The sequence below is a fragment of the Mercenaria mercenaria genome, chromosome 14 (genome assembly GCF_021730395.1).
Source record: "Mercenaria mercenaria strain notata chromosome 14, MADL_Memer_1, whole genome shotgun sequence".
In the NCBI taxonomy this organism is placed as follows: Eukaryota; Metazoa; Mollusca; class Bivalvia; order Venerida; family Veneridae; genus Mercenaria; species Mercenaria mercenaria.
The window spans coordinates 74640321-74653659 of NC_069374.1; the positions used below are offsets into that span (position 1 = coordinate 74640321).

The window sequence follows — 13339 nt, forward strand, 5'->3', positions numbered from 1 at the left end:
TTCTATAATCACATTTATACTGTGTGACCACTGACAGTGACCAGCGCTTTTAGAAGATTTTCTATATATCCAGGAGGGCGAGATGACCTCCAGACCGAGGTGACAGAAAGAATTCGCTTGCACCTAAGGTTTCATAGTAGTGGTCTTATACAAAAAGTTGTTTTAAACAGACGCTTATATCATACTTTTACACTGTTTATGTTGAAAACAGAAGGGGAAAACTGACGAAATGATGGCATTATTAATCTTGGCGCAGGTCAATATGAATTAAAGATAAAAATCATATAATAAAATAGCATGTGATGAATCAAGTGTTTAAAAACATTTTAATTTTTTTTATAAACTTTTTGCACCTAATAATTCTTATTTTTAGTTCTATAGTATTAAGTAAAATGTGTGCATGCCCTTCTTATTTCTTGAAACAATATCAGACCGCTATCGATCATTGGCTGGAGGATTATTCTTCAGAATTATATTGACTGCACGAACTTCACGAGTGTTTTAACATAAAATTCTCAACATTCTGGAACATACTAAATCACTTCATTTTACTTTTTATTTGAAATTCCTCAATAACGAAAATACTTATTTTGTCATTATTCCGGAGGCGTATTCCTTTAACCAACATTGTTAAAACAAACATGCCTGTTAGGGGCGGTAACTCTGATACATTGAACACTTTTTACTATGTTCTTTAGAGCCAATTTGCCTGCTGATTATGGCACAGGGCGTTGCCAAGCGTGCCGCCATTTTAGAATTACAATGGTTTTACCATCGCCATGTTATTTGCTTGGAGGCAGGGATTCGTCAAATTCTCTGACTGTACTCAAAACACAGTCAAATAATTTCGTTCTTTACTGTACCGATAAGGGAAGGAACACTGTGTTAGTGTTTTGGAGTTTACAACCGCCTCAACGACTTTTTTTTATACATATACAATGATATAGAAGCTTGTGTGTCGCCTAAACACGTCAGTAAACGAATTGACTCAGTTGAATATGTTTGTTCTGTTTTGCCCTGTTCTTGATCAATTTAGTTTTTCTTCAGCAGATTCGGAAACCAATGGTTGAGAGGAAAAGAAGAGAAAGGATGAATAACAGCATAGCTCAACTGAAGTCACTTATTGCACAGACCATCAAACATAATGTAAGTGTATTAATCAATTTATGTTCATTGTATGTGTATAATATGCATGTCGAGAAACTGTGTACAGTTTAAGTCAATAAAATCTTCTTCTTCTTCTGTATTAACAGTATAAATTTATATATTGAAATCTGTTATTGCACAGACCGAGTGTAATGCACCTGTCAATATTTTGCCCGCCCGGGGGAGCGCCGGGCATACACGGGACTTTAGACAGTAGACCATTCCCGACAGGCGGGAATTTGACAAACTTTTGATGTACCAACCAGGCTCTAGGGTGGGATTTAGACAAAAAAGGTTGTCTCTGGGGTGGGGATTTAGACAAAAAAAAAATTTGAAATGTCAAATTCCCCTGGGTCAGCCCGCCGCCCCCCGGACGGGCAAAATATTGACAGGTGCATAAACGGAGTTATTGATTAAGTAACGTCAATTATAGAAATGTTTTTTACGTAAGGAAGGGAAACTATAAATCTACTGGGTCATCATGCCCGGCGAGAGGTTGCGATTCAAGATAAATTCAATTTGCGTTGTTTACCATTTATGTTCAAATAGGCTTTGTTTTGCTTGCTTGTTTTTTTGTTTGCTTTTTCTCTATCATGCTTTTGTTTTAAAAAATGCTGCTGTTATCACATTTTATGTAAACATGACTCTCTGCGAGAAAGTTGCTGATCAGTTCTTCGCAAATCTGATTTGAGGAGATATCTGTTCTTAATCTCATCTTATCTGTCACACTTTTGTGTTATTTTTGCTAATCAGTTTTTTATTTAGTAACTTTTATGGCAGTTTTTAGGCCTAGGTCAAGATCAGCAGCTTTCCCACAGGTTTTACTTTTTCTCTTTTTTCTTTCTTCTGTATAATACTCTTCATGCCTCATTTTTTTTTTTTTTTTTTGTTTTCTTAGTTGCATGGTACAGATTTAGCTTAGTTTTTCCTAGTAATAATCTGCATGTGCTTAAAAAGCCTATTATTAAATATGTGCTCCTCTCTTAGTATGTCTTAGTTTAGTTAATTTTATGTAAATATGTACTGTAAGTTGTCTGTTTTGTTTTTTATGTTTTAACTTGTGTGCTTCTTTTCTCCTAGGGTAGATGACAGATATGGGTGTGGTGGAGTGAATGACCTCTCCAGGCCCTTTTCCCAAATCTACAACTTTCTTTCGGTAGTTTTTTGGGACATTTACTTAGATAGGGTTTTTGTTTTTACACTTGCCACAATACCCATAATGTCATCTACTTATTTGTAATTAACTAATTTTTTTTTTTTTTGCTTGATTTAGTATCCCTCTTTTCAGCATGTATGCTTTAATTTAGCTTTTAAGGGGAGTAACAAGGTCAGTAATGTTTATGTACTGTTACAGAGTTACTTCCCTTGTTCTTTTATGACTGCTTTCTCTTTACAGCTGTTTTATTTTTTCATTTTATTTTTGTTATTACTATATCATACGTTTGTCGGGAAATAGCTTTAAGCTAATGTTATTTGTTAATTTCATATCCGACGTAAAATAAAGTTTCTTGTATCTTGTATCTTGTAGGCCTTTGCAATTGTAAATGAATATTTTGGATTTTGTTCTTACACGAGAGTCAGCCTTCTGAAAAGTTGACTTAACTTTTTCAGTAATGTAAATTAACTATCGTATAAATGCAACAATGATATATTATGATCGACGTAATGGCCCGAAGAGTCAGGCATGTTCGTTGTTACCGTTATGATTTTATAGTTTGGAAAACGTTTGCTAATATTATATATTATACCAGATTTATATAAATACTTACATCCTTCTTTCATGTGTCACAGTCTGTACTTTCATGGTTTCTAGACAGCTCCAATGACACGTGTTGACAAGGCGGATATCCTCGAGCTGACTGTGTACCATCTCACACAGATACACCAACAGCAGCAATCCGTTGCTATGGCAGCAGAGGTCGCAGCGTATACAGCTGGATATAAGGAATGTGCGCGAGAAGCCGTGACCTACTTGTCTAATTGCAGAACGCCAGCTGCAGTCAGTGGGTCGCTAAGCAACCATCTTCACAGTTCCATGCTGGCGAACAACAGCTGTTTACATAATTCACAAAGAACGAACGCCTTGAGTCAATTGAAACGCCACTCTACACCACTTAGACCATGTGACAGTTTGAATCCATCTTTGCCGGATCTTAATGTCTATGGTTACACGCCGATTCAAAATGACGATCAGAGTTCACCGGAAGTAACGTTATCATTTGACTACGCAAGCGTGACTTCAGGTTCCTCCATAGATTTATCAAGCTCGTGTTCCAGTTCCGATGAATCACACAAGTCGTGTACACACTACAGTATTAATGACGTCAGACGTGAACAGGACCTATCTGGGACTGACAAAAGCACGGACGTTGTTACCATTGGGATTGGCAGGGAGAATGAAATAGGTCACGTGATCAAAGAGATACCATGGAGGCCGTTTTAAAGATATGGTTCAAATATTTTATTGCATTGTTTCAAAGACGTAAATTATAAATAGGCTTAGGCTATAACTGCTGGGTATGAAGTTCTGAAATCAGGTAATGAATAGATCTACCTACTCCGACTCAGGACTTGTGGAAACAGAAGTTGCAGAGTTGCAAGAAAAAAGAAGATGTTTGCTAAACTTGTCAAAAAGAACATATCTTATATGTGCTATGTATATAAACTTTTATATTGTTCGAAGTATAATTTATTCGACTGACCTATTGTTTTAGAAAATGTGTATGTTATATGTACATATCAAAATAAAACGCCGTATAAACTAGCACATGCAGAGTCATTTTGAACTTTTTTGTTCCGTATAAATGACGTAAGGCGTCCATGTAAAACTGACGTAAGGTAGAATGATTCGATTCTCGAATTGTCCTTTAAAATAGCATCTGGAGCAATCTTCTTCCCAGATAGCATATACTCCATTAGAGCATCAAGAAAGAATTGTCAGCGGCGTCGTAGTATATCTACAAAATCTCCATTGACTATTACAAGTCGGGCACATATCCGCATAAAGTTTTGTATTTATCACGGAGATAATCTATAAACTCTCCAAGTTTTCTTATCGACGGGTATATGCGATGTAACAGCCCCTTGGTCGGTGTAATTACGATACATGTACTGGTATTTACACCGCCTCAGTAGGTCCGCATCGAATGCGGGAGGTTGGGGGTCGATTCCTGGCCGTGTCATACCAAAGACATGAAAAATGGCACTGGTAGCTCGCTTCCTTGGCACTCATCATTTAAAGGGTTGTACCAGAAGGTAAGATAAGCCCAGGTAAGTTTCAGTGACTGGATACTTAGTTTGTCGCGTTGATTATACGTGGGACGTTAAATAACTTTATATTACATGTATATGCTTTATTGCAACCGATTGAAGACGAAAATTGTAAAGGCTGAGAATGACATAAGTGTCTTAGATATAACACATTTAAAATATGTAAAATTGTTTAAAAGCGAGGTTCATTAGTTTGACGCCATTGGTCGACTCGGCAAAAGTGGCACCTGCTCACTTATTTACTGATGTGTGATATTTTTGCTGGAATAATCTAACACTCGGTCTACAAGACGTTGAACAATTAACAGACGCTAAGAAGATTCTGTTTAAACTGACCGTACAGTATCGAACAACTGTATGGTAAATCTATATATCAACAAGTCGAATCAAGTCAAAGCCGGAATATCTATTTACAACGTCGAAAATAATAACAAGTAACGTACGTAAGCTCTAATGATCTTTTTTGCATCTACTTGCAACATTTCAAATGTCATCTATTTTTAATTGAATTTTATGCTCTCAATCGAACTCCTCATTCCAAATCATAATCGTTATGAACTCGTGAAACTGCACGCTAGAGTGATTAAAAAATGCATCGATCCGATATCAGTTTTACTTAGGAGATTATTTATTAAGACCCTAAATGAGGAGAAATTACCCGTTGAATGGAAGGATGCCTGCGTGACGGCACTGTATAAGAGTGGTAAAAGAAGTAAACCAGAAAACTATAGACCCATAAGTGTTACTTCTATTTTGTTGTAAGCTTCTGGGAAGAATAATAAGAGAGACAATAGCTAAGCACATGGAATCTAACAATTTAATTACGATTGACCAACACGGTTTCAGGCAGGACTACTCTTGTGTGAACAACTTCTTGAATGTATAGAGGACTGGTCAGATCCATTGGATAAAGGCGCAGATGTAGATGTTATCTATATGGATTTTAAGGCTGCATTTGACAAGGTGCCTCATCAACGCCTCCTTAAAAAGATTTGGGTTTATGGTATAAGAGGAAAAGTGTTTGCTCGGATAAAAGATTTTCTAAGCAATAGATAGCAAAGAGTTATGGTAAATGTGTCAAAGAGTTCCTGGAAAAAAGTTGCAAGTGGGGTACCCCAGGGAAGTGTCTTAGGACCTGTACTTTTTTTGATCTTCATAAATGATTTGCCAGACGTAATGAAATGTGTGACCAAATTATTTGCTGATGATACGAAACTCTACTCCGACTCTGTGCAAGAGTTAGTACGCCAAGATAGTGTGTTTAGTGCATTTGAATGGGCACAAAAATGGCAAATGGTATTTAATAGTAAGACGTATAAGCATTTGCACATTGGGAAAAGGAAAATTACTGACACCTTTTACATGAATAGTAATAACAATCAGATTATTGAAATCAGTCAGGAAGAGAGTGAGAAAGACCTTGAAGTTGTTTTTGATGTAATATGAAGTTTTCTATTTATATCAATGAAAAGGTGAATAAGGCAAATAGGAATTTAGGTCTCGTTTTCAGGACTTTTACATATATGGATATAGACATGTTTTGTCCCTGTATAAGACACTAATTAGGCCACATTTGGAATCTGTGTCTTTAGTGTGGAATCCAAGATTGAAGAAAGATCAGATTGCAATAAAAAATGTCCAAAGAAGGGCAACCAGGCTTTTAGCAGATTTAGGCAATATGGAATATTGTGAAAAATTGAGGTTGTTAGGCTTACCTACCGTCTGGAATATAGGAGGCTTAGGAGAGACATGATACAGGTGTTCAAGATCCTCCATGGGTACGATAAAGCTAATAGTGAAAAGTTTTTTTCTCCTTGGTAGGTCATAACAGAACTAGGCGTAACAGGTACATAAATTATATAAGAAGAGAACTAACGCTGAATTGAGGAAAAGTGTTTTCAGTCAGAGAGTACCCTCAGTAAATGCATTTAAATCGCGTTTGAACAAACATTGGATGGGTCTTTCCATAAAATTTATGGCCAGTTGCTATCAGTGACGTTGTGACATTATGATGACTATCAGTTTATATGAGTAAAACGTTTGTGACTATGATGGTGCATCATGTATACGGATTGTGAATAAAAATTGGGAGAACACAGAAGGAAAGGGCCGTCAGAAACGTCTTATGTTATATGGATTTAATTCATATGTGGCCTCTACAACAGTATGAACAGTATGAGTATGAAGAATACAGTATCCAAAAATTATGCCACGGCTTGGTCACAGTATTTGACTCAATTCAGAACTATCTATCTATCTATAAATACTGCATGACACCCTTGCGAGTATTTTATGCAGGTGCGCGTCAGTGCATAAGAGTTTAAAAGCAGGAATGTACAGGAGAAATAAAGTAATACATAAAGTATTTGTGAGAATTTGAGACAAAGCTGATAGTGCTAATAAAAAAGACGAAATGTACAGTAAAAGGATTAAAAACAGCCTGGTCACTCAGAAGTCCTGGCCCAGTTTGGTTACCCCTTGCCTAAACTGGTCCAGGGTAGGTGCTTGAGCAATGTCAGCCGGCAAAGAATTCCAGAGAATGGTGGTAGCCGGGTAGAAAGAAAACTTGTAATAATTACAGGGTGTTTGAATTTGCCGGAAAGATAGGGAATGCATGTGTCTAGTGAGCCGGGTAGTAGGTAAAATATAAGATGGCATTGGCACTGCAACCAGTCCATGGACAATCTTGTAAAACATCAGTAGCCTGGCATCATTTCTTCTGTTTGCAAGGGAACGCCACCCCAATTGCTTTAACATGTGTGTGACACTGCTGTAATTTGAATAGTCACTGGTGACCCATCGAGCGGCCCTGCGTTGGACCATCTCGATTTTATGTATGTTGAGCTGTGTATGTGGACTCCACACTGAGCTGCAGTACTCTAGTTGTGGTCTAACAAGGGTTTTGTAGGCAAATTCCCTAAATGAACTGCGGACTCGAGGCCGGATCTACTAGCTCCGGCATACTTATGAAAAGTACTTTTAAGTGCCGGACGAATTCCACCCACCCCATATCAATATCACCACGGTGTGGGTGGAATTCGTCCAGTACCTATGGTTACTCCCCTTGGATTAATTAACGCCATTTGTAATCACATGACGCTAGGGCTAAAGAGAACCAATGAAAACGGCGGAAGAGTGGTTCATTATTTTTATCTGGGGATTTTACAAACTCTTTCTATTTATACACAATTGGGTGTTTCCCTACGAAGAAAACAGAACATCGTGCGAAATGGATATTTCTAAAGTAGCGAAGAATTTGGTGAAATCAGTGGCCACAGGCGAGGTAACACTAATAAAAAATTATATATCGTAGTGCTCTTCATTTTGTTATCAGTTATCGGACATTTACACTGCAGTCGTGACCGGTCATTCACAATGATTTTCTAGTTACGTAACTAGATCTAACTGTCGTTTAAATTAAAGAAGTGACACCCAGATTTTTACACTAAAAGCGCCCCACAAGGCCAGGGTCAGCTTTGACGATTGAAGTGTAGTAAGCTTAAATTCAGTTTTCAGGTCCTTGATAGAACAATACCTGTATCAAACTGTCAAAGTAGGAAGTCAAAGCGGGGGACATGTTCACCCTAAAGGCTACAGTGCTTTAGGGTATAGAGGATAGCTAACTAATTTTTCCTGCATTCCAATTAGAAGAAATGACAATAATATTTCTTTTTTAGTATATCAGACAGAAAACATCTATTCTTCTTAAAACAGTCAGCTTTTCATAGAAATTCATGTGTTTCTTCTCTCCACGCCATTGTTTACATATGTCATATGTATGAGTGATATGAGCTGATTTAGGGTGTACAGGATAGCTTTGGTCATTTTTTACATTATTAGTTTAAAATCCACATCTTAACAAACTTTCCAAGACTTCTTTACTATAAATCAGAATAATAATGTATTCTCTTTTCAAAAACATTCAGCTTTTTAAATTTCTATCAAATACTTTTCATTCACTGACGTTTTTTACATATGCACTGATTTAGTCTATAGTGGATAGCTTTATTTTACATTTGATGACATATGAAAAATAACACAATGAGCAAATATTTAAAATGTATTTCAGAATGTCTGTTTGCATGCCAGTAAAAGAATGATATGAAAATTTATACAATATTTCAAGTCTAAATATAAAATTTATCAGCCTATCCTCTATACCCTAAAATCTGCTTTACCCTAAAGCACTGTACTTGAAGTTGCACTGAGTGAGTGACTTGAATCACATTTTACTGGTAAAGTGATAAGTGTATGCACTCAAGAGATCACTGTCACAATAAGGAAACAATACAAATGTTTTTAGATGTTTGTGCATATTAAAGTAAACCCTGGGAGAGAAAATACCAAGGTCCCTACTGGGGCTCGAACCCCGGACCTCGAGATCTGTAGGCGGACACTCAACCACGTCACTAAAGGGTTAACCCAACAGCAAGGCTGTTAGAAGTGCCCTATAAACCTACTATCACTACACTTCTCCCCCTTTACTTTTCAGAGCATACCAGCTCTCCAGAATGACACTCCATGCACACCGCATGAGTCCGTCAAACACTTCTGACACCATTAAAGTAAACCCTGGGAGAGAAAATACCAAGGTCCCTAATGGGGCTCGAACCCCGGACCTCGAGATCTGTAGGCGGACACTCAACCACGTCACTAAAGGGTTAACCCAACAGCAAGACTGTTGGAAGTGACCTATAAACCTACTATCACTACAATATATATACTAAGAACATTAGTTATTTAGTTTCAATATATATAATTGTGAAAACATTTCTTCTGTTGTCTTCAGGATGCTTTACATCAGCAAAGTCAGATTCAGATTGGGATACAGACAGCGTGTCTTGCCACTCTCCAAACATTCATTTTTGATAAAGTAAAATTGAAACTTAAGTCACTAAATGTTACCCGGTAGTCAAAATGTTTGACTCACTTCGCTTGGTACGTAGGACTACACAATGTTCAAACTGAAAAACTATCAACTTGGTTTTTTTTTTTTTTTTTTTTTTGTAAATTTACAATTTGGTGATACTGTGTCAAATATGCATGCTCAAACTATGCCAGACTGCAGAAAAAATTCTCAGGGGCATTTGTCTGAACCCCCTTCAGGCCTCGCTAAGCCAATATCCTTGAACAGCCTCTGATCAGAGTTATCACTTGAACATATGTAAACATATTTATATTTCACATTAATGCATTTATAAGTCACAGTAATTCTATTAAAACTTCCATCATGAATTTGAAACTTACACAAAATTTACAGTGGCCACCTTTTCCAGAACAAGTACGATAATGACCAGCAACAATTGCTCTAATAACAGTGCACAGAGTTATAGCCCTTGAATTTGTCAAAATTATTCGCACATTAAATTAATTGCCCATTTCTGAGTCAATCTTTTTAAAATTTACATAATACACACTTATTTGCCAAAAAATCTTGGTAAAGTTTGATAATTGTCAACTTTGCTGAAGTAACTCAAGAGTTTTGGTTCTTGACTTGGTCGACTTTCCCCATCTGAATAGTCAGTACATTTATTTTATCAAAACACCAATTGGTATAATAACAGGCTGGGCACATCTCCCAATTGGGGTAAATTACCTCGTTAGGGGTAAAACAAGAACAATAGAAAAGTACAAAATGCTTGATAACCTTTTTATTAAGGAAGTGCTAATGCTCATATTCTCCGGTCAACTTCATATGATATAAACAGTTGACAATATGATAATTTTTTAACAGATTTTTGTTGTAAAAATTTCAGATATTCACCATTTTTTAACATATGCAAAATTGACAAAATGGTACATAGGCATGTTTGTAATGATGATATAAAGCTTTAGTAAAAATATTTATGTTAGCACATTAAAGTAAAAAGAAATATCAATTTTTTGTGCTTTTCTATTGTTCTAGTTGTACCCCTATCGGGGTATATTACCCCAAACGAGGTAATTTACCCCGATTGGGAGATGTGCCCAGCCTGAATAATAGCCCAGGGACTCATATTGTTTCTTAGATTTGTGTTTTACTCCAGTTCTTTGGAAATATTTACAACATTTTCATTTCAGAATGTTACAATAGAATCATTTTGGCAGAATGGAACATGTGTTATCACATTTCTTCGGAGATTTGGATGACCGTTCTGTCGGCTCGGCGCCAAGCGTCTGAGCGAGCTGAAACCTCGGCTTGATGAAAACAACGTAAGACTTGTTGGCATCGGCCTTGAGGAAGTAGGCGTGGAGGAATTTGTGAAGGAAGATTATTTTAAAGGAGGTAAAAATGTTCATTTTCTGTTATATGGATTAAAAACACCATATTCCCCAGGCAGCCCCCCACGGTGACTGGATTCTTAACATAATAAAATCTGCAACTTTTGCTTTGTTAGGTAATTATATAAATGTTATAGCTCTAATATTACAATGTAAGCAATATTATAATGTTATTAATCAAGCAATTTCATATTGGCCTTGTTATTTGTGCAAGGGTTGTCGTATTGGCTGTCGTATTGGCCAAAGGCCATAGGCCATGGGCCAATACGACTGCCAATACGACAAATAACTAGGCCAATATGAAATCGCTTGATTAATGATAATATTATTATTCAACTTTCAACTGTTGGCGGCAACACCATAAGAACTCTGTGAGTTACCTTATGGCAGCTATGCGCGTTCAGGTGAAAAATTTGTGTGAATGACAAGTTGTATAGACTTAATATAGAAATCATAATCATTTTAGCCAGTAAAAGTAAAACAGAATGAGTTGTATGTAGGTACTTGAGAATAACTTTGAGAGATATTTTTGATTTGACATAATCAAGAGTAACTTGAACTTACCTTATTTTTAGCTCACCAGAGCACAAAGTGCTCAGGGTGAGCTATTGTGATCGCTCACCGTCCGGCGTCCGTCCGTCCGTCCGTCCGTCCGTCGTCGTCCGTCCGTCCGTCGTCCGTCCGTCGTCCACACTTTCCTTTAACAACATCTCCTCCTAAACAACAGGCCAATTTTGATGAAACTTCACAGGGATGTTCCTTGGATGGTCTTCTCTAAAAATTGTTCAAAGAATTGAATTCCATGCAGAACTCTGGTTGCCATGCAACCGAAAGGAAAAACTTTAAAAATCTCTTCTCAAAAACCAGAAGCCCTAGAGCTTAGATATTTGTTTGTAACATTGCCTAGTGGAACCTCTACCAAGTTGTTCAAATCATGCCCCGGTCAAAATTGACCCCGCCCCATGGGTCACTTGATTTTACATAGAAAATCTTAAAAAATCATTCTTCTCGAAAACCTAGAAGCCCTAGACCTTAGATATTTGACATGTAGCATATGCCTAATGGACCTCTACTAAAGTTGTTCAAATCATGACCCAGGGTCAAAATTGACCCCGCCCCAGGGGTCACTTGATTTTACATAGGAAAATCTTCAAAAAATTTCTAAAAATAAAGCAGAAGGCCTAGGTCTTAGATATTTCACATGTAGCATTGCCTAGTGGACCTCTACAAAATTGTTCAGATCAGACCCCCGGGGTCAAAATTGACCCCGCCCCAGGGGTCACTTGATTTTACATAGGAAAACCTTAAAAAATCTTCTTCTCAAAAAGCAGAAGCCCAAGAGCTTAGATATTTGACATGTAGCATTGCCTAGTGGACCTCTACTAAAGTTGTTCAAATCATGACCCCCGGGGTCAAAATTGACCCCGCCCTAGGGGTCGCTTGATTTTACATATGAAAATCTTCAAAAATTTTCTTAAAATAAACCAGAAGGCCTAGAGCTTAGATATTTCACATGTAGCATTGCCTAGTGGACCTCTACAACATTTATTCAAATCATGACCCCAGGGTCAAAATTGACCCCGCCCCAGGGGTCACTTGATTTTACATAGGAAAATCTTCAAAAAATTTCTAAAAAAAACCAAAAGGCCTAGGTCTTAGATATTTGACATGTAGCATTGCCTAGTGGACTCTACAAAATTTCTTCAAAATCATGACCCCCAGGGTCAAATTGGCCCCGCCCCATGGGGTTACTTGATTGTACATAACAAAATCTTCAATATTTTCTAAAAATAAACCAGAAGGCCTAGAGCTTAGATATTCGACATGTAGCATTGCCTAGTGGACCTCTACAAAATTTGTTCAAATCTTGACCCCCCAGGGTCAAATTGACCCAGCCCCAGGGTTTACTTTATTGTACATTGGGAAATCTTCATAAATTTGCTTAAAATAAACCAGAAGGCCTAGATCTTAGATATTCGATGTGTAATATTGCCTAGTCGACTTCTACAAACTTTATTCAAATCATGACCCCCGGGGTAAAATTGGCCCCGCCCCAGGGGTTACTTGATTGTACATTGGAAAATTTTCCAAAAAATTTCTGAAAATCATCAGTTTGACATTTGAAACATATTACTCTGGTGAGCGATCCAGGGTCATCATGACCCTCTTGTTTTAATTCCAATTTATTTTATTTAGTGGGTTATCTTATCATTTGAACTCTGATAAGAACTGCTTTAAAAGTCATTTCCTTTTAGGCTGCAGGCAACGAGACACAAAATTGTACACATAGGCGTTGATCAAGATAATACAACCAACCAAGCACATATTATACACTCCCATGCCTCGTTTGATTCTTATCCGAAACTGTTTGACACTCTTGTTCGCCAATTTATTCATCCACTTTCCAGCATTTGAATCGCTATTAAAATTTTATCATTGCACAAATAGTCCACACAATCAAAATGTCTGTTAAAGATTTGTCTCATCCTTTTAATTAATCTGAGTTTCCATATTTTCTCATTATTTTCCTTGACAACTGCCAGAATTTCTGACAGGAAACACTTGCTTTTACACAATACCGAATAAGCGAAAGTATCGCTGTAATCTATGAAGACGTAGGCCTACATCCCGTTCGGTCATATTTGGTTATTACATGAACATG

General features: G+C 37.1%; 2 protein-coding genes across 2 annotated transcripts in view; both read left to right on the plus strand.

The window, feature by feature from the left end:
• LOC123528325 (transcription factor HES-4-like) lies at positions 1–3933 on the plus strand. The gene is made up of 2 exons (XM_045308069.2): positions 1–1146; positions 2960–3933. Exons 1-2 carry the CDS (start codon positions 1063–1065, stop codon positions 3587–3589), a joined length of 714 nt encoding a protein of 237 aa, XP_045164004.2. The 5' UTR covers positions 1–1062; the 3' UTR covers positions 3590–3933.
• Positions 3934–4345: 412 nt separating this feature from the next.
• The window catches only part of LOC123526940 (prostamide/prostaglandin F synthase-like), a 46179-nt gene continuing 37185 nt past the window's right edge, over positions 4346–13339 (plus strand). The window contains exons 1-2 of the mRNA XM_045306192.2: positions 4346–4401; positions 10545–10681. Coding sequence (XP_045162127.2) covers positions 4346–4401; positions 10545–10681 — 193 coding nt within the window. The remainder of the gene's footprint in view (positions 4402–10544; positions 10682–13339) is intronic.